The sequence below is a fragment of the Pelophylax lessonae genome (assembly GCF_965119305.1).
Source record: "Pelophylax lessonae genome assembly, chromosome: 9".
Taxonomy (NCBI): Eukaryota; Metazoa; Chordata; class Amphibia; order Anura; family Ranidae; genus Pelophylax; species Pelophylax lessonae.
In genome coordinates, this window is record NC_138776.1 from 176,894,661 (window position 1) to 176,921,289 (window position 26,629).

General features: G+C 41.2%; 1 protein-coding gene across 2 annotated transcripts in view; it reads right to left on the bottom strand.

Moving 5' to 3' along the window:
• Window positions 1–26,629, bottom strand: part of AP3M1 (adaptor related protein complex 3 subunit mu 1) — an 80,635-nt gene that overhangs the window by 26,547 nt on the left and 27,459 nt on the right. The window contains exons 2-5 of one of the 2 annotated variants that reach the window (XM_082268424.1): window positions 25,030–25,108; window positions 17,894–18,169; window positions 13,830–14,001; window positions 6,360–6,497 (exon numbers count right to left, since the gene is read on the bottom strand). In XM_082268424.1, the coding sequence (XP_082124550.1) occupies window positions 6,360–6,497; window positions 13,830–14,001; window positions 17,894–18,166 (583 nt within the window). In that variant the 5' untranslated portion in view covers window positions 18,167–18,169; window positions 25,030–25,108. The remainder of the gene's footprint in view (window positions 1–6,359; window positions 6,498–13,829; window positions 14,002–17,893; window positions 18,170–25,029; window positions 25,109–26,629) is intronic. The other variant, XM_082268423.1, reaches the window with a different exon arrangement.

Genomic DNA, 26,629 nt, shown 5'->3' on the forward strand with positions numbered 1-26,629 from the left:
ACGCAATTGTATCAAGGCAACACTATTAAATCTTTTGCAGCCCTCCAACAAGAATATTCACTCACTCCTCAGGCTGTTTTCGCTTATATTAGTATAGTGAGCTTTATATCTAAACACCCACTCCCTAAATTCGATATTCCTCAACCACTTTGGAAATATCTCACAGATCCAAACTCCAAGATCAAAAGGGATATCGGTGTTCTATAACCAACTACAGCAGAAACTCACCTTTTTTAAAACATCTTACATGACAAAATGGGAAAGAGACCTCGGTTCGTCCTTTTCCAACGAGCAATGGAAATGGGCGATACGTACGTCTTATAAAGCAACACAATGCGTTACACACTGGGAACAATTTCAGAAAATAGTTACTAGATGGTACCTGACCCCCTATCGTCTGTCCTTAATATACCCTAAATATGATTCATTATGCTGGCGTAAGTGTGACCAAACTGGCACACTTTTTCATATATTTTGGTCCTGTAAAGGTCTTATCAGTTTCTGGAGGAAAATCTTTGAAATACTTTCCGAGGTTACAGTTATATTAATCAAACCCGAACCCGCCTTAGCGTTATTATTTTTGGGCATTGAAAACATCCCACTTGACATTAGAACGGTGTTCATACATATATTTATAGCAGCCAAAACGGTCATTGCTAGGTGCTGGAAACAACCTATAGCCCCTTCCCATATAGAAGTAATAAGTTTAGTTAACCAACACTTCTCTTTGGAGAAGGCATACGCCTACTCTGTGTTTCGAGGTAGCAAATTCCACACAGCCTGGCTTCTTTGGCAACAAAGCCCTTACTTTCATAGTGTTTAACGAGATACTAACGCCAGCTTATGGCGTGATTCAAAGCATGATGGTATTTTCTTAGGTCTTAAATCTATATAGTATGAGATCCTTTTGTTTCCTGTTCTTGCTCTATATATTGTCATAACTCGTAATTTATTAACATATCTATATTTTTTCTTTTACTATATTTTCTTATAAATTAAATATGTCTGTATTGTTTCATGTGAAAATCAAATAAAAATTAATTGAAGTAAAATTAACGAGTCACATGACACCGGGGAGGGAAAATGGCTAATTGGGTCCAATGTGGACATTGTCACTTAGGGGTGTACTCACTTTTGTTGCCAGCGGTTTAGACATTAATGGCTGTGTGTTGAGTTATTTTGAGGGGACAGCAAATTGACACTGTTATACAAGCTGTAAACTCACTACTTTACATTGTAGCGAAGGGTCATTTCTTAAGTGCCGGTTCACACTACCGCGGCACGACTTCCGGGGCGACCTGTGAAGTCACGTGCACCGCGACTTTGGCGCGACTTGCACGGACTTCATATAATGAATGTCAATGTAAGTCGCTCCGATGTCGCCCCGAAGTAGTACAGGAACTATTTTCTAAGTCGGAGCGACTTGAGACGCTCCTATTAGAACAGTTCCCGTAGCACTGCATGGACCGCGACTTGTCAGGCTGACCAGTCGCCTGACAAGTCGCGGTAGTGTGAATGGGCACTCAGTGTTGTCACATGAAAAGATATGATGAAATATTTACAGAAATGTGAGGGGTGTACTCACTTTTGTGAGATACTGTGTGTGTGTGTATATATATATATAAATAAATGAACAGGGCATGCACCACTAAGTAGATCAACATTACCAGTTCACCAAGGAGAGGGTAGCCCCAGGATGATGGGCGGGTCAGTTTAATATAAACTTCTACCATATAAGCAGTTGTTTACTGGAAACACCATAGAGCCTGACACCTGCCCCTTTCACAACCAGGCAGGGCAATCCTTTTTAGGGGTCCTCTCCCAAACATCCTATTGCTGAAGGACAAATTTACCCTCCAAGTGTAAAAACAAAGGATCAACACTATGAAATGCACTAAAAGCAGTTTTGCCATTTTTCCACACTCACTTATAAAAAAAAAATAAAAAAATCTGCAACTGCAAACATTTGCTGGGTTAAACAGTCACCAACAGTCAGCTTTCCTGAATTATAAACTACTAGGGAATGGCATGAAATCTGCAGCTAATCTCAGTTGTCAAATGCACCTGGATTTACCTTTTTTTTTTCTTTGTTATTTTATTATGCCTTTATCTGTCAGGGTGCCACAGAGATGATAATGTCATTGCATGTTGTTGCAAAAGTCTTTATACACAATCACATTTAAAAATGTAAAATTACATACTGCAGCCAAACCATACAATGTGTACAAATCATTAAAAAAGTATTGAAAAATAACAATACAGCTGCTTAAGATCCGTCACTTTCCTAGCACAGCTTACACAGAGTGACATCTATATGATCACATTTTCCATATACAGTAGTAAGACTTTTCTTACTGATCATACTGGGTGTACTACAACACTATCTCAGCCAGCACATGGTCCTTAGCAAATAGGTTTGTGCTCTGTACACTCATAGTGGGGCATTTATGTGAATGCTTATTCCTTTTTTTTTTCTTTTTTAAAAGGTGCCTGTTTTACGTTCCTTTAGTTCTCATGTATTATAAGGACATCCTGGAAACACTGCTCATAAAACATCTTCACATGCAGCAAGGCATAATCTTTCAACATGCATTTTTCCTATATAAAAAGGTAGCAGGTATCTTTCTTTTTTGTCTTAAGTTGATCTGCAGTGTCTTTTTGCCTATCAATATAGGGTAAAGGCACGTTCACACCATACTTAACACGCAATGCCATGCAACTTAGGCCTCATTCACATTTGCACATTAGCTTTTTTTAATGCAGGAGATGTTCTCTGGGAAATACAAACAGCGTTATTGCTTCCCAGCTTTGGCTGCAATACTCACCTTATACTTGGTGCTGTTCCCTACAGAATACTTCAAGCTTGAGCGTACTTTCTTCTTCACATAAACCACTGGGCCCAGGCTGTATTGGACCCACCCCTGAGGGTGGCGTTAGTTAATTTATAAAACTAAAACCAAGACAATTGTGCTGTTCTGTGTACATGTCAGGGGCCACACTGGAGACCCTCTGTATTTACCAAGTTTACCACCACTGGTCTAGCCTGGGGTGCCAAACTCAATTTATACATCAGCATTATGGTTGCCCTCAAGGAGTCGGTTGTATCTGTAAGACTATGCAGAGTTCAGGGCTGCTTAACATACAGAGTGCAGAGCTCGGGGGTGCGCTGTGTACAGAGCGCAGAGCTCGGGGGTGCGCTGCGCACAGAGCGCAGAGCTCGGGGGTGCGCTGCGCACAGAGCGCAGAGCTCGGGGGTGCCCTACGCACAGAGCGCAGAGCTCGGGGGTGCCCTACGCACAGAGCGCAGAGCTCGGGGGGTGCGCTGCATACAGAGAGCAGAGCTCGGGGGGGTGCGCTGCATACAGAGCGCAGAGCTCGGGGGGTGCGCTGCATACAGAGCGCAGAGCTCGGGGGGTGCGCTGCATACAGAGCGCAGAGCTCGGGGGGTGCGCTGCATACAGAGCGCAGAGCTCGGGGGGTGCGCTGCATACAGAGCGCAGAGCTCGGGGGGGTGCGCTGCATACAGAGCGCGGAGCTCGGGGGGTGCGCTGCATACAGAGCGCAGAGCTCGGGGGTGCGCTGCATACAGAGCGCAGAGCTCGGGGGTGCGCTTCTTACAGAGCACAACACCACTCTTCCCCAAAGCTTTGTTGTATCTCCCTATGTAGGTGGCTCTAGTACTGCCCTGTGTCTGCAACTCTCTCTTCTATCTGTGTATTTGGCTCGGTTATACCTCCTTGTGTCGATGATGCTGCCTTGCAGGGAGATCGTTCTTGCTCTTGCATGCAGGATAGATGTCCTCACTGTGCCTTGCTGTGAGGGATCGGTTACATCTGGAAGCCACTGAAAATAAAGCTGTCCTTTGTAAACACAGAAAGCTTCTGTGTTTAGAACGGACAGCGGGGAGAGGGAGCAAAGGGTGGGAGCTGGAGGTGGCGGAATAGAGTTCTGCCAGGATCCAGCTGCACAACTGAGCGTGAGGGCCACATGGCAGGGCCTGGCAGGCCGGATTCAGCATGTGGGCCTTGTGTTTGACACATGTGGTCTAACCTGAATAAAACCTTTAAGAATCATTACCTGCATATATATGCATTTAGACATGTACTCCAAACACATTAAACACGTTAAACATGTTTGACAATGTAAGTGTGTGAGGCCAAACATTCTATTGTTTTCAACATGAACATTTAATTGCAGTTCAATTACCCTAAATGCGGCTTTTAGTATTGTGTCCTAATAAATTAAAAATTAGGTGTTTTATCTTACACATGCAATTTTCTTTGCTGATAAATGCAAAAAAAAAAAAAACAGCTCTAATAAGCTATTTTCATCACTTAGCTCCATTTCACCAAGGTAAAAACTTTTGTCTAAATAAACTGAGCATATGAAAAAAAACCTGTCCAATAACCACACTCACGGCAAGTGTAATAAAACTGGCACAAAGATAAAACAACGCTGTTGCAAAGTCATGGTTGGTTTCCCAGTACAGCTTGTTCATAAAATCTATTTGTATGTTATAGGTAATAGTCCTTACAAAGCCCATGTGCTGCCACCAACAATAGTTTCCACATGTGCTCCTTCACCCAGTAACCATCATACACATACCTCACCTCTTACCTACCTTCCTGTGTGGTTTTCTTGGAACAGTAACAAAACTAAACAAATTCCACTAATATTTGCTACCACAGTATAGATCAAAACACCAATTCAAGCCTTGCATGTTCATTTAGCCTAATTAAAGGCAAGCCAAGCCCCAATTACAACAATATGTTATTACCATTAGGCTAAGAACAGGTAAAACTTGATTTACAAAAAACAAGTGAGATTCTTTGAGACTGTACAGTGACATAAATCCCAATTTCACCTGAGCCAGAGATAAACATGCAGATAGATAGGCTCCCAAATATAAAAGCAATAATGGCTTAGATTATAAAAGTGAAGGGACATATTGAGAACTTGCAGGACAGACTTACAAGCACTGCCAAAGCGGACTTGTTTTTGAAGTTCCGAACTTTGGGGCTCCCTGTTTTATAAAATCAAAACTTACCTGCTTTATTAGAAATCATGCCATATTATTGTATACAGTAAACCCCCGCTCCATCGCGGTTCAGTTTTTGCGGTCCCGGTATATTGTGTTTTTTTTTGTAATGTTATTTTACTATATAAATCATTAAAAATTAAATATTTTTGTGTTTTCCATAGCTCTTGCTATGTCTCTCAGTATCTTTTAAGTGTTTAAATGAGTTTCTATTGTTTTAAAAGTGTGTTTAAAGACCTTAAAATACTTTTACACGTACAGTGACAGTAAAAAATTTTAATAGGGTTTTTCTATTTCGCGGATTTTCACTTTTCGCGGCTGGGTCCGGAACGTAACCCCCGCAATGGAGGGGGGTTTACTGTATAGTGGTTAATCTAGTTACAGCTTTCCTTTATAGACGATGATGGTGTGAGGGCTGACTTATAATGTCTTTATCTATAGTATAGCAGCAACCATTAGTAGCCATTTCTTTTGTTTTTTTCTGTCCAATGCGTTATATACTCCTGATTGGTACATCCGAAATAGTGATTTTTTTCTTATAAGCTCCCTCTGGAGTTTGCTTTAAATGTCATTTGGATGAATGTGAGACAGACTCCTGCAAAGATATTTAGAATTTTTCCTCTGGTCCTGACTGCCTCCCCCCTAAGTCAGACCAAGGGTTTGGAAGAGGAAGTTAGCTGATCTAAAGATATTGTGGTCATCATTGAAGAGGGGAGCAAAAGAGCCACTGATTTATTTATTACAGGTCGTTATATTATATAGCGCCATTAATTTACTGATGCATGGAGCTAAATGAGGGTACAATTTAAAAGGTATTATAATTTATGGTGAAGCACATGTTTCACATGGAAAGTTTTCAAGGTTACAGTTGGACTTAAAATCCACTTTAAGCCACACCGATTTATCCATGGTAATACTGAAAGAATTTCTTATAGTGAGTGTGGTTTTCGTTCAGGAATGTCAATTCCCTCCAAAAATCGAATGCTAAAAGCAAACATTTTGAGCTACTTTCGTATGACATTTGTGATGTCATCGAATGTGCTGTTGAGAATCTTCCTATGAATGTTTATTCAATAATCTACTAATGTGGGGCCAGCTTAATACTCAAATCACACCCTTTCCATTGTGTACGAGCTCTGCCCCCTCCAAATTGCCTACCATGTCAGCATTCACACACAACTCTACACCTAGGACTTCATCCTAGCAGTCAATTATTCTGGTTATAGTTCTACCTCCAAAAGCTGATTGAGAAGTATGATGGGTTTTGCAATTACTAGCCCCTATACAGTGACAGATTTTAATACACAATAGATCTTTTTACCAGATTTGTCTATGATGGCATCTACTTCCTCGATTACATCAAAATAGGCCTCGTTGTTGGTGTACTTGACCCCAGCCCTTCTCCATGGGATGTTAGACAGTTGTCCAGTGGGTAGTGTTTCTCCCATATTGCTACTCCCTGTGAATAAAAGGAAAAATACAGTGGGATTTAAAAGAATTATAGCACACCAAACATTAACAAACCACCAATTTTCAAATTCAAGTAGATCAGGCATTTAAAAAAAAGCGAATCCGGTAGTTCCCCAAATAATAAAATGCATACATTTTTTTTTTCCTGTCTGGAGTTAGGCTTAAAAAAATAATTATCGCTTGCAGTGGGGCTATGCCCACACTGCAAGAGTTAACAGCTCCTTTTGTCCAGGGGAGAGAAGAAAAAGTTTAACTAATCCTCTGCTCCCCCGGCAGATGACACCCCACCCCCCCACTACATGTTCCAGCAGTGGACTATTTCTTGGTGTCCTCGTACCCAAAGAATGGCTATAGACCCTGCTTTGGTCTTGATGATGTCAAGACCCTAGACCACTGGAGTTCAGGGAGTGCAGAAACAGCGGGGACTGGTCTAGCTGTGGGGAGAAGCAACGGATTGCTTAAATATACATTTCCTTTTATGTTTTATCTAGACATGAACGAGCAAATCACTTTATTTTTTTATTTGTCTGGAGTTGGGCTTTAAAAATATTCCTCTTACACCCTGGTTTACCGCTGCTTCCTGTAGGCATCAATACTGTCACTGGGCATTACTGTGTAATCCTTGGAGATCTGAGAATCCTAAATTTACTGAGAGGGCATCATAGCACAGTGCAGAAGTACATACTTGTAAGATTTCATATCCTCAGCTTTCCCAAGACCCTGTGAAAAGGCCAAAAGGTGTCTCCCTCAAATAGGCGAGCATTCTGGAAGCTGGGGTGAGAGGTGGGTATTTTTTACATTCTGCTTTCAATTTAGTTTTATGCTTTTTACTGGTAATATTCAGTGGGCCCATTTTAAAAAATGTTGTTAAGGTACAGCGCCACTAAATCCAAAATTCTAAATGCAAAGAAAAAAGACCAGAGTCCATAAAGTCCGTCTGAGAAAAATAATTCAGGTGTAGAAAGGTATATTCATATATTCCTACACCAATCGTGCAAGAAAGCTCCTGACGGTCACCACGTGCATAGAAATAAATGGTTGTCTCCTTACCAGAAACTCAGACCCCCTGTTAAGGAAGGTCCACCAAGCATGCGGTGTATATGATCACCAGGAACAAAACGCACCAAATCTTCCTCCAATCCTCCACGGGATATCCAGACAGGACCATGGACTCGATAAATTTCATATACCCCAGGTGAAAGACATTGATGTCCCTCCAACAATACAAATGGGGGCGCACATAGTGAAGTATGTACAGACTTTATTAATAAAAAATGGTAAAAGCACTCACATGATATCTGCTTGAAACAGGCATGTATAAAGTAAAGATGGCCGCGGCTGTAAGCGTGTCTGCATGGGGGCTGATGTGCTTGACGCGTTTCGTCCTGCTAAGGCGTTGTCAAAGGCCTTCAAGCAGATACCATGTGAGTGTTTTTACCATTTTTTATTAATAAAGTCTGTACATACTTCACTATGTGCGCCCCCATTTGTATTCTTGGAGGAACATCAATGTCTTTCACCTGGGGTATATGAAATTTATCGAGTCCATGGTCCTGTCTGGATATCCCGTGGAGGATTGGAGGAAGATTTGGTGCGTTTTGTTCCTGGTGATCATATACACCGCATGCCTGGTGGACCATCCTTAACAGGGGGTCTGAGTTTCTGGTAAGGAGACAACCATTTATTTCTTTGCACGTGGTGACCGTCAGGAGCTTTCTTGCACGATTGGTGTAGGAATATATGAATATACCTTTCTACACCTGAATTATTTTTCTCAGACGGACTTTATGGACTCTGGTCTTTTTTCTTTGCATTTAGAATTTTGGATTTAGTGGCGCTGTACCTTAACAACATTGCTTTATGGTCTGATATACTACTGTACCGGCAGCCTATCAACTAGTTTACGTTTTGAGCGCAGCTTTCTCCCTTTTGTTTTGATGTACCATTTTAAAAAATACCAACTGAAAATACGTCATGACTGCCCTTAAAAGAAGTACAATGATCTCAGTAAAAGTAATAAAATAACAGACCCCACAATCAGGGGCTGCTACAAACCAGTATGAGTACTTCATTTTCACATTTATTGAAGTTAAAAAAATAATAAGAACTATAACTTGTGACAACAAAGAAAAGTGGAAAAGAAACCTGCTGCCATTTCATAAGAACACTGAGCACACTTCACGGTAACGCATCTGTTCATGCCACGTAGAGCTCAGCACTGCAGCAAACAGCATTTTGCTTTGTCACAGTTTACCTTTAACCTTTTCACATACAAACTGTTCCAGCTCATAGTTATTATCTATAGATTACATGAGCAATCTGCTGAGCAGAGGTCACTCAGCTACATTAAAAGGGAAACTTAAGTGGGGTACACACTAGTAGAAAATCTGCCAAAAATTCCCGTCCGAGGTAAAAATCGTACGATTTTTGCCTAGTGTGTACACAACTTTCAGCAGCCGATGCCGACATTTTCAACGAAAAAAAACGGAGGGACAAACACCAAAATTTTTATCGTCCGTCCCCAGACGACCAATTTTCGTTTAATGTGTATGCAGTACGTCAGCGAAAAATCGGATACGAAAGACCGCGCATGATCTGAAGTTGCTGACGACCCGGAAATCTAGAACAAATGTCCCCCCCCCCCCAAAAAAAAAAAAAAGGATGAGAAATTTGGTGAACATTATGCACTGTCAACTAAAAACAGTTATAACCGCTAAGCATGAAAGAGACAAATCGGAGGATATTTAGTCCGATTTTTGTCAAGTGTGTACGGGCCTGTAGTGTGTGGTCAGTAAGTATACATTCACTGGAACTTTAACATTTTTGGAGTGACTTCCACTTTTTACATGCCAACTACAGTATAAACTTTGTTGCTACTTAAAAATGAAAGAAATATAAAAGTGTAAAATGATGCTCCTTGCAGAGAAAATAATACTTTCCCTTTCCACTGCAAATGTTGTCAATCTTTACTCTCTTGAAGAGGAAAGCTGGTTCAAGAGTCTTCACCGTACAACCCTTCCAGGTGTGACGGATGTGTGGTCCCCACTGAGTGCTTTGGTACCATCCACTGGCCTCCAAGTCACTGCTGTCTCTTGTAATGATGCAGAGCCGACTGATGGAACTAGGCATCCACCATGGCCAGAAGTGTCAGATGCCCAAGATCTTTCAGCGAGCTTAAAGTGGAGCTACATCCAAAAGGAAAAGTCCCACTTTAGGGCCCTCCTCTCCTCCAAATGGCACTTTTTTTTCAGTGGGGAGGGAGCAGGTACCTGGGTTTACACAGGTACCTGCTCCCACTTTTGCTTGGATCGCCTAAGTTATCCTCTCCTCCTCCCCCCCCCCCCCCCCCGCAGTCATCTGGGACTCATCACAGGTCCCAGTAGACTGTGGAAGCATTGAAAATGTGCACCGTGGCTTACGCATGTGCAGTGGGCACCCAGCTGTGAAGTCGCAAGCTGTCACAGGCAGGTGCCCACACCAGGGACAGAAGACCGAGGGAATGGACGGCTCAGGTGAGCGCACATTTTTGTAGCTGCTGGCTTTTAATTAAAACAAAAATGACTGGAGCTCCTCTTTAAGCTGCCTACACACTAGTAGAATTTAATTTTAAATGTTTAATTTCAAGAACGTTGTTTGATTTTCTAATCATTAGTGGGTCAAAATTGCATTCGTTGTCAACTTCAGGAACAAGAACATTTGAAGGAAAATGATGGAAATGTTTTCTCCAATGAAAATATTTCTAACCAGTGTATGTGGTTTTCATTCAGTAAAGTCAATTCACCCCAAAATCAAATGTTAAAAGCAAACAAAATTTTGAAGTACTTTCGAAATGACATTCGTCACGTGGTCGACTATACTGAGAATTTACGTACGAATAGTTGTATGAATGCTCGTTTGAAAATCTACTAGTGTATTGCCAGCTTTACCTCTTCAACAACAGGGAGCAGGACAGGCAAGCATTATTTTCTTTGCAGAGAGAACTTATGTGTTTTTACTTATTTGTTTAAACCAGTGGTCTCCAAACTGCGGCCCATTGCTGCCCTTAAGGCGTTATTCCTGCCACTGACACCAACAATGGGGCACTATTATTCCCACTGACACCAACTATTTCTCCCCCTAATACCAAAGATCAGGCATTATTTACTCCCACTGAGCACAGTTGGGCCCCCCTAAAGTCTCAAGTACAGTGAACTGCCCCTTTCTTTGGAAAGTTTGGAGGCCCCTGGTTTAAACCCACAAAATTGCTTTAAATGCAAAAAACATCCATGACTGTATTACACATACAGATTGGTTATTTTTTCCATTCCATCTATATTTCACTGCGAAGACAAAAATCTCAGATACACAGAGATAAGAGTGTAATGGAAGAAAGGAAAAGTAAAGTACAATCAACATCAACACTAAGCTGGTAGCAGCGCCAAGGTTTGTACTGGGGAAATATGGCTGCTCTCCATATACAGACTGTATGTTAAATCTTTTTAAACACATAATGAGATTTACACATTTCATGTGTGTATCTTAAAAAAAACAAAACACTATATATAGTATTTTCATGAATTTTAGATCTTAAAAAAAAAAAAAATAATAATTTACTATAAATTTGAAGTCTATTGTCTGCAGGTAGGAAGATTTCTTTTGATGCTGGCTTCTATATGTGGAAAACAGAACCGGATGAACAGATTTCCTCATGCAAACTTTTTACCTTAACTGTAGAACGATGGTCTCCAAGCTTATTTGTCATCCACGGGTTGTTACTCAATGCAAAAAAAAAAAACATATGCTGTACATCTCTGCAATGCTTGTGCATTTTTCCATGTTTTGCCTATTGAAAACAATCAAGTATAGAGAAGCAACCACTGATCCTGCCAGAAATCCAGCGAGCTCCTAACCTCCCCCTTATGTTATAGAGATAAGGGGGAAGAGGTTAACGTCCCATGAAGATCGTAGGTAGGGCTGACAACACTGCTCAGGAGGTCAGGGCAGAGTTGTCAGCTCACTTTAGGAATTTAGAAGCACACTGGATTTTTGGCAGATAACCAGGTATCTTTCTGTAACAGGGGGAAATGTGCATGTATTGCAAAGATATACTGAACATGTTTATTTTTGACGAGACATACACGTTAAAGAAATAGAGAAAACAATCACTCCTCTCAGTTATCACAAACCACTTTTGTGAAGGCAATGCTAGTAAAAAAAAGGTTAAAAATTTGCATATAAAAAGAGATCTCTAGCTGCACAGAAAACAAGAGAACAAACATGTTTACTGCTTTCAGTAATCTATTTTAGTTTGAATGTGGCATTGGAAGAATAGGAGTTGTCTTGAGACGCACATAAAATACAATGAGGACTGCCGATGAGCAGAGAAAGTCAGGCAGATCACAGGTTAATGATCACAGATATAGATAAATGTACCTATCCGAGTAATAAAACTTCATTTTTATTGTAATATTTTTAATATAAAAGTAAAACAGGGGAAAATACAGCCAAATGGCTGTATCTAGGGGGGTGCTAGGGTGGACTTCGCTCTCGCGGATTTCAGTTTCCTCCCTCCAAAGCCCCCTGCCCACAACGTCCCCTCTACCCTCCCACACAGGGCTATGTGCAACTAAAACCTTAGGGGGGTGCAGCCCACCCCCCCCCTAGATATAGCCATGCAGCATTTACTTGCCTGGTGCTATCAAAGGTCCCTGTATTCACTGCTGCCAGTACTATTACAAAAACAGCAGCCCCAGCATCCCTCCAGCCATGCCTGTGCCTGGATTATCAGTGCCGGACGCCACAGCTGCTATGCTTGCACGGCATCCCTGGCGTCCCTCTATACCTGCTTGTGCCTAGCTTTTCCCTGATGGCCGCCGTGGCTTAATACTTGCACGGCATCCCTCCAGACATGCCCCGGCTGCATGCTTTACTCTCTTGGGCCAAATGCAGCCCCACAGGTTGGAAACCCCTGGTTTAGACCAAGGCAACATAAAAAGTTGAACTCTAGGCAGATAAGAAGAAAAAAAAAAACGATCACCAATAATGCATTTATATATTCACTAAGCCTTTATTCAATGTATTTTGAAAATAAACTAATGGATGTATGTGAACATGACTTCAAATCATCCCCTGTACAGGAACACCCTGACAGAGGAAGGACCAACATTTGCAGCCAATCAGGTGCTGAAAAGGAACGCTGTAACAGATGATAGAACTGAGGGAGGATCTATTGTTATTCACTGCTCATTCACTGTCCAGTCACTGACTGGTTAGGGGCTGGTGACCGAGTAGACATCCTCAATTACAGTAGAAAAGAAGTCAGGTCACCAACCTGACTGTCTTGTCTGCTGGGCTGTATAAATCTTATTGTGGTTTTGGGGTTTTGGGGGCATAACAACTGTGATGGAAGCTTGCTGTCACCTCTGGACCATGTGAGTATTCACGAGACCCAGATATGTGGCAACTTACCCCCAGGAAAAAATATATGATTAACCTTTTTGTAATAAAATTTGTTTTTTTCAGCAAAACAAAAAATTCCCACCGTACTCCATTTTTCTTGGGGATCCTGTTGCTACCCTGGAGAAAAAGAGAGGTACCTCCATACACACTGATCTTAAGACTGCACAAAAAACAATATGTAAGAAAATAATGTTGATTATTGAATACAGATTATACAAACTAAAGAATTTACTTTATCCATATGGTACTAATAATGACCAATATCATTATAGATATGGTGAACCCTAGAAAAAGGCATGGCAGAATAGGCAGAAGCCGAAACGCGTTGGAATTTAGACGTCCCCTGAAACATCCAAAACGCATGGATGTCAGGGAATGTGTTTCTAAAAAGTCACCATAACCACAAGTGTCACACCTTTATTTTCTTGCACTCAATCACGGATGGGTTCCTTACCCACCCAGCACAATATATTTATCTGTATGAAGTTGTAAATAAATATGTTTTTTTACGGAAAACTTTGAAGAAAAAAAAAAAAAAAAAAAAATCGCAAAAAATCTCTCTAATTGCATGTCTTCAAAACCTGCCTCAAAGTACCACCCCCAACTGGCCCGAGGAACCAAACATTTATGGGCTGTATAAATCTAATCTTATTTTTTTCCTTTAGGAGCCAACCCCCCAGAGAGTCAGCTGCACATTAGAAAAAATGGTTCCCGACTTTATCACTTTTATTGTCAATATATTCCTTTCTCATACATGCCTAAATCATTGTATTACATAAACCAGCCAATGAAATATACCTAAATGTTCCAAAGGACTTATCTGTGATAAAATAAAATATTTTTGTAATAGGACTGAGAAAAAGTGAGTGATTGTGTTACAGACCTGTGAGGGAATTCACTACAGATCTCAGGATTGTTGGGGGCTTGATCAGCTCCTTTAAGATATTTGACTCTGTTGCCAATGGAAATCCATTATCCAACATCTCTTCCAGCAGCTCGTACACAACGACCACGTTATCCTTCAGGCAGGTCTCTGAGCACTCGCTAAAATAATCCTGGCAGACATTTATAGAAACAAGACAAGTGCATGTGACCGATATCATGATAGTTAACAATGACAGAACATCACAAACTGTGCCTACACTGTACTGAACTGTGTAACAGATATCTCATTACAAAGGTTGAACTCAATAGCTGGCCCTTATTTTCTATGGTTTAAGCTGCTCTGGGTAAAGTATCCAATCATTTTTATTATATTTCTACTGAAAATAAATGCGTATATAAACTCATTTTGCAAAATATTGCCAATCTGTTTATTATAGTTTTTTTGGTCATTTCAAAATAGAAAGTTGCACTTAGAAGCACAATTTCTATCACCACTCGTTCCTCTATTGGGGAGATACACTCTTCCATCCTGTCAGGACAGACAGTGATGGGAAATCTATCCAATGTAAAACACAGACAAGAACATTTTTGGCAGTGTGATGAAGGGTTAAAACACCTGACAATGTCTTTATTGCTGTGCCGGTGACAGCTGCATCTCCGATTTCATTGGAGTTTAGTGACAGGAAGTGAGGAAAATCTCCCCAGTGAGTTCACAGATAAAATTAAAAACCTGGCAGATATTTGCAGCATCTAAAACCAAAACTGTAATATATTGCAGCTACAGTCCTTGTGGTGGTGGTGTGTGGTGGCTGCATTGTTGTTTTTTCTCCTGGTCTTTTTTCTTTATTTTCACTTACTAATTCTGCAAACTTCCTGTCGCTGGATGGCTACATTCACTCCTCCACTGTATCTATAAAAGGGAGTCATGATTGCCACACAGACTGAACTTTAAGGCTCCATTCACACCTGAGAGTATTGTTTTCAGGCGTTTTTCTGGGCTTTTTTCAGGAGTATTTCAGGCGTTTTTTTGGGGCTTTTTTCAGGCATTTCTTCAGGGGTTTTTCAGGCATTTTTTGCAGATGTTTGGAGGCAGGCATTGACATCTAACAAAAACGCTTGTAATCTGCCAAAAAAGAAGCTTGTGTACTTTTTTGAGCTTCATGCGTTTTGCTTCAGGCGACAAAACGCTCAGATGTGAACAGGGGCCATTGAAATGAATGGGATTTTTCTTGTTGGGCGTTTTGAGACTTTAGCGATTAGCTTTTTACAAGCTGAAAAAAGCTCAGGTGTGAACAAGGCCTAAACATGTCTGCCTTTGTTCATCTCAGGGCTCGTCAAATTCCAGGCGCCAGGTGACTAGAAATAAGCTGTGTCCATTTGCAGCTGGTCACATGTACACAAATGCCCGTTATTGGCATTTTGTTTCTTCATTAGGAAAGAAAAGCCGATAACCGGCTATCCTGTGACAGGGGACATTTACACTGATAATTGGGGCACTGATCATCAGTCCCCTGATTAATAGTGCAGCCCTATCAGTGCAGCCTATCAGTGACTATCAGTGCAGCCCCATTAGTGCAGCCTATCAGTGACCATTAGGGCAGTCTCATCAATGCACATCAGAGAACAAAAACAACTTATTTGCAAAATTTTAGAACAGAAAAAAAGAAAAAAATGTTTTTTTAAATCTTTCAGTCTGCTTTCATCATTTATAATATAAATTATATATATATATATATAATAAAAACCCAGTGGTGATTAAGTACCACCAAAAGAATCTCTATTTATGTGAGAAAATGTCAAAGTGCTACAGTACTGAAAGCTGAAAATTGGCCTGAGCAGGAAGTTGGTAATCGTGCCCAAAAAAAACCAAAAAAAAAAAAACAACTGTCTCCTTACTTTTTTTAGCTGGCTCCTAGATTCAAACACATTTGTCAAGCCCTGGTTTATCTCCATCATACGGTAGTTGATGGCACTATTAGTTTACAAAAGAAAGAGAACATGGTATTGCTACCTTTTCAGCTCACAGGAAGTGAAAAGGACATGCATGTGTTTCTGGTAAGATAAGCAATTATTTCTGTTCTTACTAAAAATGTTCTTATCCTGAAAAAATAAAATGAATGCAGCCACATCTAAGGGCTGGCAATCTACAATTGTTCTTGGTTTTAGTCATGATTTAAGTGAATCAGTTACACAGTATCACATTATTGAACCAATACAAATTTGAGTGGCAAAATGGAGCAAAGTGAAAATTATGTAACCAGCTTTATAAACAGTCCAGCTTAATTTTTTTTTTAAAGCTCCACTTCGGGATAAAACTATCCTTTTCTCATCTCACCTTCCCTCTAACCAATCTTGATAATCTTTTTTCCCCCCTTATCTCGTGAGGGGATCACTAATCCAATGCTGTGATGGTGCCACAAGACAACCGGTCCCCTGCCTGCCCACTGCGAGGGCATCAGTTCTCTTCTCCTCCGAGGATCCTGCTGCCAGCCATCTAATAGGAAGTGTTCATGTCACTTAGGCAGTGACGTGGACACATGAAGAAGGGCCTCAAGTGGGAAGTAAACAAAGTAGGGGAACGCTTGGGACTGAAGTGTCACACGACCATGGTTTAAACATGACTAAAGTATAATAAAAAACTGAGCAGGATAGCTCTTTATTGCAGAAAATAAATGAAATGTCTTTTCTGCAATAAAATAAACCTACCTGCCTGCTCACAGTCTTCTGTAGAATGTATACTGAGCTGCGCTTACACAGTTTAGTTTACATTCCGGCCCAATGCCTGTGTGCCAGGATGACTGCACTTCTTTGCATATGCAAAAGTGACGGTATCCTTTGCTAGCCAGTCAACATGGCCAAAGACAGGCACCTGGAAGAAGCCAGGGAAAGGATGCCAGTGCTGGCGAAGGGCCTCAAGGGTGTCTGACCATTGAAGCAGAGGTGAGCATCACTGGGTTAGTTCCACTTGAAAAATTACATCACAAACAAAGGTATTGTAAGTAAGTTTTATCAACAATTATTCTCAAATGTTAGCAACCCAAAATGTGTATTTCTAATAGTGGCCAAACTTGACTTAGTCTGTTCAATTTGATCAAAATGATTGAATCCACAACCAATCGAATAGTCATAACTTGGCTTCTGATCAATTTAGACTCAATTTTGATCAAACTGAATAGATAAACCATGATACAGCACTGACATACTTTGTTCATGATGGAATTTCAATCAATTATTATTATATTATATAGTGGATAATTTAAAAACAAAACTTAGATTGTATCTTCCAGGTATCGAGAGGTGTATTATATATATATATATATATATATATATATATATATATATATATATATATATATATATATATATAGTGCACCAATGCCATTTTTTTTACCAGCAAGTACGAGTACTTATACTTTTGGTCTAGTACTAGCCGATACCATGTTCCGATACCTGTACATTGTGATTTGAGCTCAAACAAAATGAATTGGCTTAAAAAACTGCATGCGATTTAGACAGGAACCCCGATGTATTCCTGTTCAAATTGCATGCGATTCTTTGCAGTGCGATTTGAGACCACTCATCTTGTATGGGTTCAATTTGCCCTGCATAGATATTGGTTTCCGGTATCAGAGCATTTTCACGAGTACTTGTAAAAATACTCTACCGGTGCAAATAAAAATAAATAAATAAATAAATAATAATATTATATATATATATATATATATATATATATATATATATATATATATATATATATATATATATATATATATATATATATATATTATATTATTATTATTGTACTTATGATTATTCCCATCAGAAGGGATCGATTGGAAAAGAAATCTATCATTTATCGAAGCATGTATGGCCACCATAAGATACACAATGGAATTATTTTACCGTTTACTAGTAAAAGCATCTGTCACACAATGTTAGCAAATTAGTAACCAGGAAATTCGCTGTTTCATGAGCATGGTACACTATAAAACAAAAAGGAATATAAGACCCATTTCACTATAGCAATAAAAAAAAAAGTAAAATACCAGCATTGGTAACTACCTGAAATGTATCTGCGACTCGATGAAGAAACTCAATAACAAAAAGTGGAGTCACCTCACTCTGAACGACTGCCACAAAGAACATTTTTTCTCGATAAATGCTGATAAGGTAATGATGAGGGGTTGGAATGACGGGAGGAACATTCTCCACATCCGCTGCCTTCTCCTGAGCTTCAAAGAAATAATCACACACAGAACGACTCACTACGCTCTTCCAGTGTTTCTCTAAGAATATGTCACCAGACCCATTGATGAGGAAGAGGCTGTGGATCATCTTCTGCAGGAAGAAGAAGAATAGTAGAAGGTATAAGCATATTATATGAGCTGCATCAAGTTATCACAAAATGCCACATAAAATAGTATAAGAAAGACATGTAAACAAATGTTAAAGTGTCATTAAACCCAAAATTTATTTTGTCGCCATTACCTGTAAAAATAATCTCTGCCTATCTGTACAACTTTTCCATTATGCACGTTGTGATTGTTGGTAAATACCTGGTTAATCCTGCCATTTCACTGTACTTCTCTATTTAGATGGCAACAGAATAGCAGCTAATCCTTGGTATCCTCTGTTGCCGTTCTCACTGCACATGCCATAGACCAGTGATGGTGAACCTTGGCACCCCAGATGTTTTGGAACTACATTACCCATGATGCTCAACTACTCTGCAGAGTGCATGAGCATCATGAGAAATGTAGTTCCAAAACATCTGCGGTGCCAAGGTTCGCCATCACTGCTCTAGAAGATCCCCGTTTGATACCAGTGCACTTTTTGTTTTATCTAGAAGAGGCTCCACGTGACTTAGTTATCCTGCTCTCTGCCCCAATTGATGATTTTATATGTTGGCTCAGGAGTACGACACAGGCCATCAATCAGCACAAACTCTGCCTTCGCTGCCAAAGAGCTTTCCTGCTTTTGCACCACCTACACCTCTTTAATTGTGGTGCGGAGCAAGTACCTGAACATCATGTGACTGCGCTATTGAGCACATAAAATAAAGTATTTGGGAAAAAATATTGTTATGAGATCTAGAGAATGTAGATGGAAATATTTAAATTTCCTAATTATTCATACAAATTTGTTGCATTGGGATTACTGTCAGTTAAATTCAGAATGCCAAACATCTAAATACATAGGTAAAATATATTAATATATATCCGCTTCTTTCACCTGCCAATGGATTTCCATTTCTATCCAGCCAGGTTAGAGACTTATGCCTCCATACACACGCATCGATAGTTGGCCGTGAATTTTCGACCAACGTCCGATCGGCCGATTTTTGGCTTGTTAGTATGATGCTTTCGACAACCGACTCCGACTTTTCGGCCGAAAAAAATCTGGTGTGCAGGCTATAAAAATTTTTGCTGGCCATCAACATAACGGCCGATTTTCCGTCAGTCAGTACAGATTTCGGCAGACAAAAATCTAATGAGCAAGACTGGGCATGCTCAGAGAAGAAAAAACACACGGAAATTAACCCAGCACATGACATCACTTCTGAAGTTGGTTTTTGTTGGCCGAGAAAATTAGTGCGCAGTCTAGAGCACATTTCAACCAACACAACAACACTGGACAAAAGACGGCCGATCGGTCGGCCAATAATCGTTGCGTGTGTACGAGGCATTAGAACCGGTCACCTTCTCATATCCAGTTTGTGATTGGACAATAGCAGCAGACTGCAACCAACTGAAAAAGTCACCCTTTACTTTTTGTGGTCCAAGTGCATGCAGCACACCTGACTGATCCCTACGGCTGTCCCTTTTGGACATTTGCAAGGGATCATGAAGAACTAAATCAAGTAAAATTTTTGACTTTGTACAGCAGCAGCATTTGCTGGATAACAACTCGTTGCTTGTTGTCACTTGTAGTCAGGCCCGGATTGGCTAATCGGGAGCATCTGGAGCATTCCCGGTGGGCTGGTCCATTTGGGGTGCAGGCAGGGCCGGTGTACTGCCGAAAGTTACAAGTAACATCTGCCCTGGACGTGTCCATATCTGTGATGAAGGGGGGGGGGGGGGGGCGCACTGGGAGCTTTTGCCTTCTCCTGCCTGACAGAGGTGAATATCATTCTCCCTCCGGTCACTGTACAATGTATGATCCTCGGACTTGTTCATTCCATCCACTTCACCTCTGCCTTATCTCTCCTTCTGGTGTTTATCACTCTACTCTTTACAAGCTCCCCTCCCCCCGTCAGCTTGTTCTACTTCCCCGTTCCGGCCAGGTCACTTGAGTCTTCCTTGTTGGTCACTTTCACTTTGTCCGCAGCACATCGTCTCTTTACCTTCCCTGAACAATAGTAAGTCAGCACTGAGTCTTCTGCACCTCTCTCCTGTTCACATTAACCCTTCACCTTCTTCTTTCAGCTGTCCACTCCATAAATATGCACTGGTCCCAACTCTGGGCTATCCAATCATCCATTTAGCTGATCCTGCCCTGTCCTAAAATGCAGCATTAGCACTTTCTTTACAGTCCTTCACTCTGCTCTTCATTAACATATATTCTTATTACCCAGACCTGCCCCCCCATCCCCCCCCTATACCTATTCCCCCCTATCCCTAATAACCTGTGCACTGCGGTTTGGTCACAGTGTGATTGTATGTGCGTTTTACCTGGATTTTTAGGTGCACTTCTATTGAATTTCTATTACAAAGTGCGTTTTCATGAAAGTACATCAAAGTCCTGCATGTTGCATCTTTGATGCGGTTTCAGAAAACGCACTGTGTAATGGAATTCAATAGAAGTGCACCTAAAATCCAGGTAAAACGCACATACAATCACACTGTGACCCCACTATAAGGCAAAGTTCTCACCTTTGAATGTCAGTCACAAGATTGTGGCTTTCCTGACACACACACAGAAACAAATCGTCCATTAGTAGACGTGCTACAGTGCCATTTATTGGTAATGGCACCCCCCACATCTGCTATCACATGCACCAAACCACATGGTGTCTCAAAAGTGAAACATCTGGGGTCTGTTTAGAGCCCTGATATTTCATCAAAGCCCCCCAACAGGGCAGTTAAAAATGTAAAAAGTATATGTATACACTGTACATATAAATTCTCAAAACAATATAAATAATGTAAAACATTTGTAAAAAATAAATTAAGGGCTTGTTCACACATGTTTTGGTCTCTGAAAAGCAACCATCATGCAAATTGCTCTTCAGAGAGCATTTGACAGGAGGTAAGGAACCGTTGTATCGCCTCCCTACTGCCAGAAACAAACCTTCTACCATTATTAGCCTTATAGGGTGGGGGGCACAGCTTGCCATGTTTGCCCTGGGCACTGAATGACCTTGTCTCGGCACTGGGTGCAGGGGGTCCGGGCGCAACATCTGAGGGGATGTCGTGTAGCATGACAGTGAAGGCAGTTTTATTCCAGGACAAAGCAGTGTCCCAAAATGAAACGCACAGTGTGTGATTCCTGAACTGGTGATTCCAGTGACATCAGGCACACACAGGCAGAAGCCCAGCATTCATAGCGGAAGATGGTTTAAATTCCTCCTCCTCCGCGCCAAGAAAGTAGCTCCACTAACCTCCTCCTCGCTGCAGGTAAGTGGATTGTTCATTTTGTCCTCGCTCTGGCTCTGCTCTTCTTCCTGCTAAAAATCACTGCCCTTGCCACAGTGTAGGATTGTCTTCTCATGAGCTTTGCATTACTCAATATTCCCCAGGATCTCAATAGGAGGAAATGTCCTCCTTGGTTAGCTACCTCTGGGAGGAAGCTGGGGGAAAGGTAAGTAAATTGGCTCATTTTTTTTCCCCTACAGGTATTTAGGGGATATTTTTTATTTTTTTTCCAGTTTTAACTAGCATTTTATGGAGGGTGAGGTGAAGGATGGCATTGAATAAGGAGATATTACCCCTGAGTTGCAAGGTCCTCTTGTTGCCATCATTCATTTTGGTGTCCCTGAGACAACTGCACAGTACAGGAACAAGTAACAAGTAGCAGGCGTTCCATGTGGAAGCTTGCATGAATGTCAGATTTTTGCATAATTCTTAGAAATACATAAAATTCAGATTAAAGTGATGTAAATTAATTTCTGACTATAGCACAGTTGCAGGGTTTGGTAGCACCAGTAATTTACTGAAGCAAAATTGGAAAAAAGCCTCCAATGGACGCAGCTTAGGTGCTTTTGAGGTCCTTGATCAAATGCACATAGACCATACATGACCGAATGTAACCTTTCACCAAACTGAATGTGATCTGTGGATTCTACATTGTTGCATGTCTGTGTATTTCTCTAGAGATTTGTACAGGGTAGAGGTTTTATTTGAGCTATAGCCGGAGAACAGATTACAAAAGTTCCCCACTTTATATCACTGCAATGTTTAATCTCATTTTTAATACTAAGCTAAAACATGGAATAGGCTGCTTTGGCAGCACTATGAATTATTGATTGTCCGATATCTTTTTTTTTATTGCCGATACCAATATTTTGGCCATTGAATATCGGCTTTTGACGATATTGGCCGATATTTTCGTACATTTAAAAAAAAACTATGTGGCAAATGAGGTTTAATGTTGATAAATGTAAAGTTATGCACTTGGGGGCTAAGAATATGCATGCATCATACATATTGGGGGGGGGGGGGGGAGGATCTGGGGGAATCCATGGCAGAGAAGGCTACTGTATTTGCACTGAATTGTAAATGATGATATTTTTTGAAAAATACAATGAATTACAAGGCTGTAGAGAACAGTGCGCCATTGCAAACTTATATTCTGAGGTTTTAATTACATTATTTTAATATAGTCAGTCGTGAACTAAAGTGGGCCGGTCTAAGGCATGAAACTCCAGGGCTGAAAATGAGTCCCACTCCGGCCCTGCTTGTAGTCTAGAATGTAAAAGGAAAAGCACATCCAAAACAGATATTTTTTCACAGTTTGGCCTGGATCTGGCAGGTTGAACCACTTATTGGGTTTTTAAATCTTTCAGGGTCTCCATTGTTGTCATGAGCCCAGCTCAACCCAATTGCAGAAGCCATCATTCAGTGAAACTTTCTTTCGGCTTTTCTATTCCCCCACCCCTGCCCCATCTATTTTATGTTGTGTACTATTTAGCAGAGAAAGTGAAATTATTTTATATATCTGGAGGAAGGATCTAGTCACTAGTTACAGCGATATTTGATCCCCTGCTGATTTTTTATATTTGCCCACTGACAAAGAAATGATCAGTCTAGAATTTGAATGGTAGGTTTATTTTAACAGTGAGAGACAGAACAACAAAAATATCCAGAAAAACACATTTGAAAAAAAGTTTTAAATTGATTTGCATTTTATGAGTGAAAAAGGTATTTCATCCCCTATCAATCAGCAAGATTTCGGTCTCCCAGGTGTCTTCTATACAGGTAATGAGCTGAGATTAGGAGCACTCTCTTAAGCCTCGTACACAAGTTCAAATAATCAAACGACTTATCGTTCGCATTTTGTTGCATGATACTAATATCGAATTCAACAATGCATATAAAACGTAGGATTTTTTTTGTACGATTCCGGTAAAGCTTTCTGGTTGCTTAGCTACTTATCAGATGGTGCAAAACAAGAACAATGGCAGCCAGGCTTTTTCCGTGCTATTTTAGGGTTTCTGATCATGAAGTCGAAAGTCGATCATGAAGTCGAAAGCGATTATTTTCGTCCGATTATCTGAACGTGTGTAAGAAGCATTAAAGTGAGTGCTCCTAATCTCAGCTTGTTACCTGTATATAAGACACCTGTACACAGAAGCAATCAATCAGATTCCAATCTCTCCACAATAGCCAATACCAAAGAGCTTTCCAAGGATGTCAGGGACAAGATTATAGACCTATACAAGGCTGGAATGGGCTACAAAACCATCGCCAAGCAGCTTGGTGAAAGGTTGACAAAAGTTTGTGCGATTATTCACAAATGTAGGAAAAACAAAATACCTGTCAATCTCACTTGGTCTGGGGCTCCATGCAAGATCTTACCTCGTGAAGTTTCAATGATCATGAGAACGGTGAGGAATCAGCCCAGAACTACATGGGAGAATCTTGTCAATGATCTCAAGGCAGCTGGGACCATAGTCACCAAGAAAACAATTGGTAACACACTACGACGTGAAGGACTGAAATCCTGCAGCGCCCGCAAGGTGCCCCTGCTCAAGAAAGCACATGTACAGGCTCATTTGAAGTTTGCTAATGAACATCTAAATAATTCAGAGGAGAACTGGGTGAAAGTGTTGTGGTCAGATGAGACCAAAATCGAGCTCTTCGGCATCAACTCAACTCACCGTGTTTGGAGGAGGAACGCTGTATATGACCCCAAGAACACCAACCCCACCATCAAACTTGGAGGTGGAAACATTATGCTTGGGGGGGGGGGGGGCTTTTCTGCTAAGGGAAATGACAACTTCACTGCATCAAAGGAATGATGGATGGGGCCAAGTACTGTCAAATCTTGGGTGAGAACCTCCTTACTTCAGCCAGGGCATTAAAAATGGGTCGTGGATGGGCAATTCAGCATGACAATGACCCAAAACACACAGCCAAGGCAAAAAAGGGTGGCTCAAGAAGAAGCACATTAAGGTCCTGGAATGGCCTAGCTAGTCTTCAGACCTTAATCCCATAGAAAATATGTGGAAGAAGCTGAAGGTTTGAGTTATCAAAAGTCAGTCTTAAAACCTTAATGACTTGGAGAGGATCTGCAAAGAGGAGTGGGACAAAATCCCTCCTGAGATGTGTGCAAACCTGGTAGCCAACTACAAGAAACGTCTGACTGACCTCTGTGACTGCCAACAAGGGTTTTGCCACCCAGTACGAAGTCATGTTTTGCGAAGGGGTAAATACTTATTTTACTCAATAAAATGCAAAGCAATTTATAGCTTTTTTTAAAATGCGTTTTTCTGGATATTGTTATTCTGTCTCTGTTAAAATAAACCTACCATTAAAATTATAGACTGCTCATTGCTTTGTCAGTGGGCAAACGTACAAAATCAGCAGGGGATCAAATACCCTTTTCCCCCTCACTGTACCAGAAAGGTATAAATCTAGTTAGAATTTTAACCCAATGACCCTCACGAAAAAACTGAAATACAAGTTTTCAGTGGAAATGACTTTATCAGCAATATGATTCCTTCAGGTATTCCCAGGTTACAAATTACACAGAATCACCCGATGTCTAGCAAGGGACAGCAGGTGACATCAAAGGCTCTAGGACCCGCCTACAAGACTGAGTGAAGATGATTTCTCATGGAAAAAAAAAAAACTTTGAAGTTTGAACCTTGAACAATATGAACCTTTTAGATAGTAATGATAAGTGCAGCCATCATTGGTGCAGGTAATGTTCATTCTACAACTGCAGACACAGTAGTAAAAAAGTAGTAACACATATCTACACAAACTATTAAGAGCTTCTAAATACATCACTAGGATAGCCTCAAAGGACAGAGCTTTACACAAGCCTAAAGGCCTCATCTACACTTGCGGCAAAGGGTGGTAAAAATAGGCGGCAGAGCTGCAGCTTAAAGAGGAACTTGACCCAAAAGGGGAAAATCTGCTTGTTTGCATCCTCCTCTCCCCTCCGTTGCCACATTTAGCACTTTTTTTGGGGGGGAACACAGCGCGTACCTAGTTTTGACAGGTACCCGCTCCCTTTTTTCGTCAGATTGCCGTGGTGGTCTGGTCGGAAGTTCAGCCCCCCTCCCCCCCACAGTCTTCTGGGACACATCACAGGTTCCAAAAGACTGTGGAACCATTCAGAAAGCGCAGAACGCCTTGCCCCTTGCGGCTTCATTGTCGGTTTTCCTTAGTTAAGATGCTGGCGTCTGGACCCGAAGCTGATTGAAGAATGGGCTTGGGTGAGGATATCGCTGGATCCCTGGACAGGTAAGTGTCCTAATATTAAAAGTCAGTATTTGTAGCTGCTGACTTATTTTTTTTGGGGGGAGACTGGAGCTCCTCTAACTTAAAGCGGAGTTCCACCTAAAACAAAAAAAATTACATAAAAATACCCCCGGGACAGTCAGGGCTAGTGCATTCCACAATGGATAGCCTCTGAACTGTCCCAGGTTGCACTTACCTTTTAGAGGAAATACTTACCTTGAAAATGTCTTGTCCATCCCAGGTGTGGGCAGCTGAAGCCAGCGCGATCCTCTTCTGCGTCCTCTTCGGTCCCATGATGCACTGCACTGGCCCCGCCGTCACTTCCGGGGCTGCAGCGTCATCCCTGCACAGCTTCTGGGCATGCCCAGAAGCTGTTTAGCAAGGTATGAGGCGCCTGCACCGGAACTGACGTCGGGGCCGGTGCAGGCGCATTGATTCCTGGGAGCGATGACGTTCAGCTCCCAGGAATCATTGCAAGACAGGAAGTGACAGCGGCGGCCATGGCCGCAGAGGGAGGAGGAGGAAGTAAGGTAAGTATATTTTCTTCTAAAACAAGGTAAGTGAAAAAAAAAAAAAATTGCGATTATCCATTTGTATTTCAGGTGACCCGGAGCAAGAAGATGGACCGAAGTTCAATTTTAGGGTGGAACTCCACTTTAACACAGCATCCAGAGTAGTACACATACTGCAGCAAAATGATCCCCAGTGTTGTTCTTGGCAGAAAGTACCACCCCCAAACACGATCCATTCAAGTGAATAGGGCAGCCATGCAACTGCGTATAATATATGTGGTTGGAGGTGGTGAGGGGGGCTCCCAGCCACCTGTCCACTTAAAAACACTTTGCAGAGGAGTGGGTGAACACCACCACAAGTGTAAACAAGCCCCAAG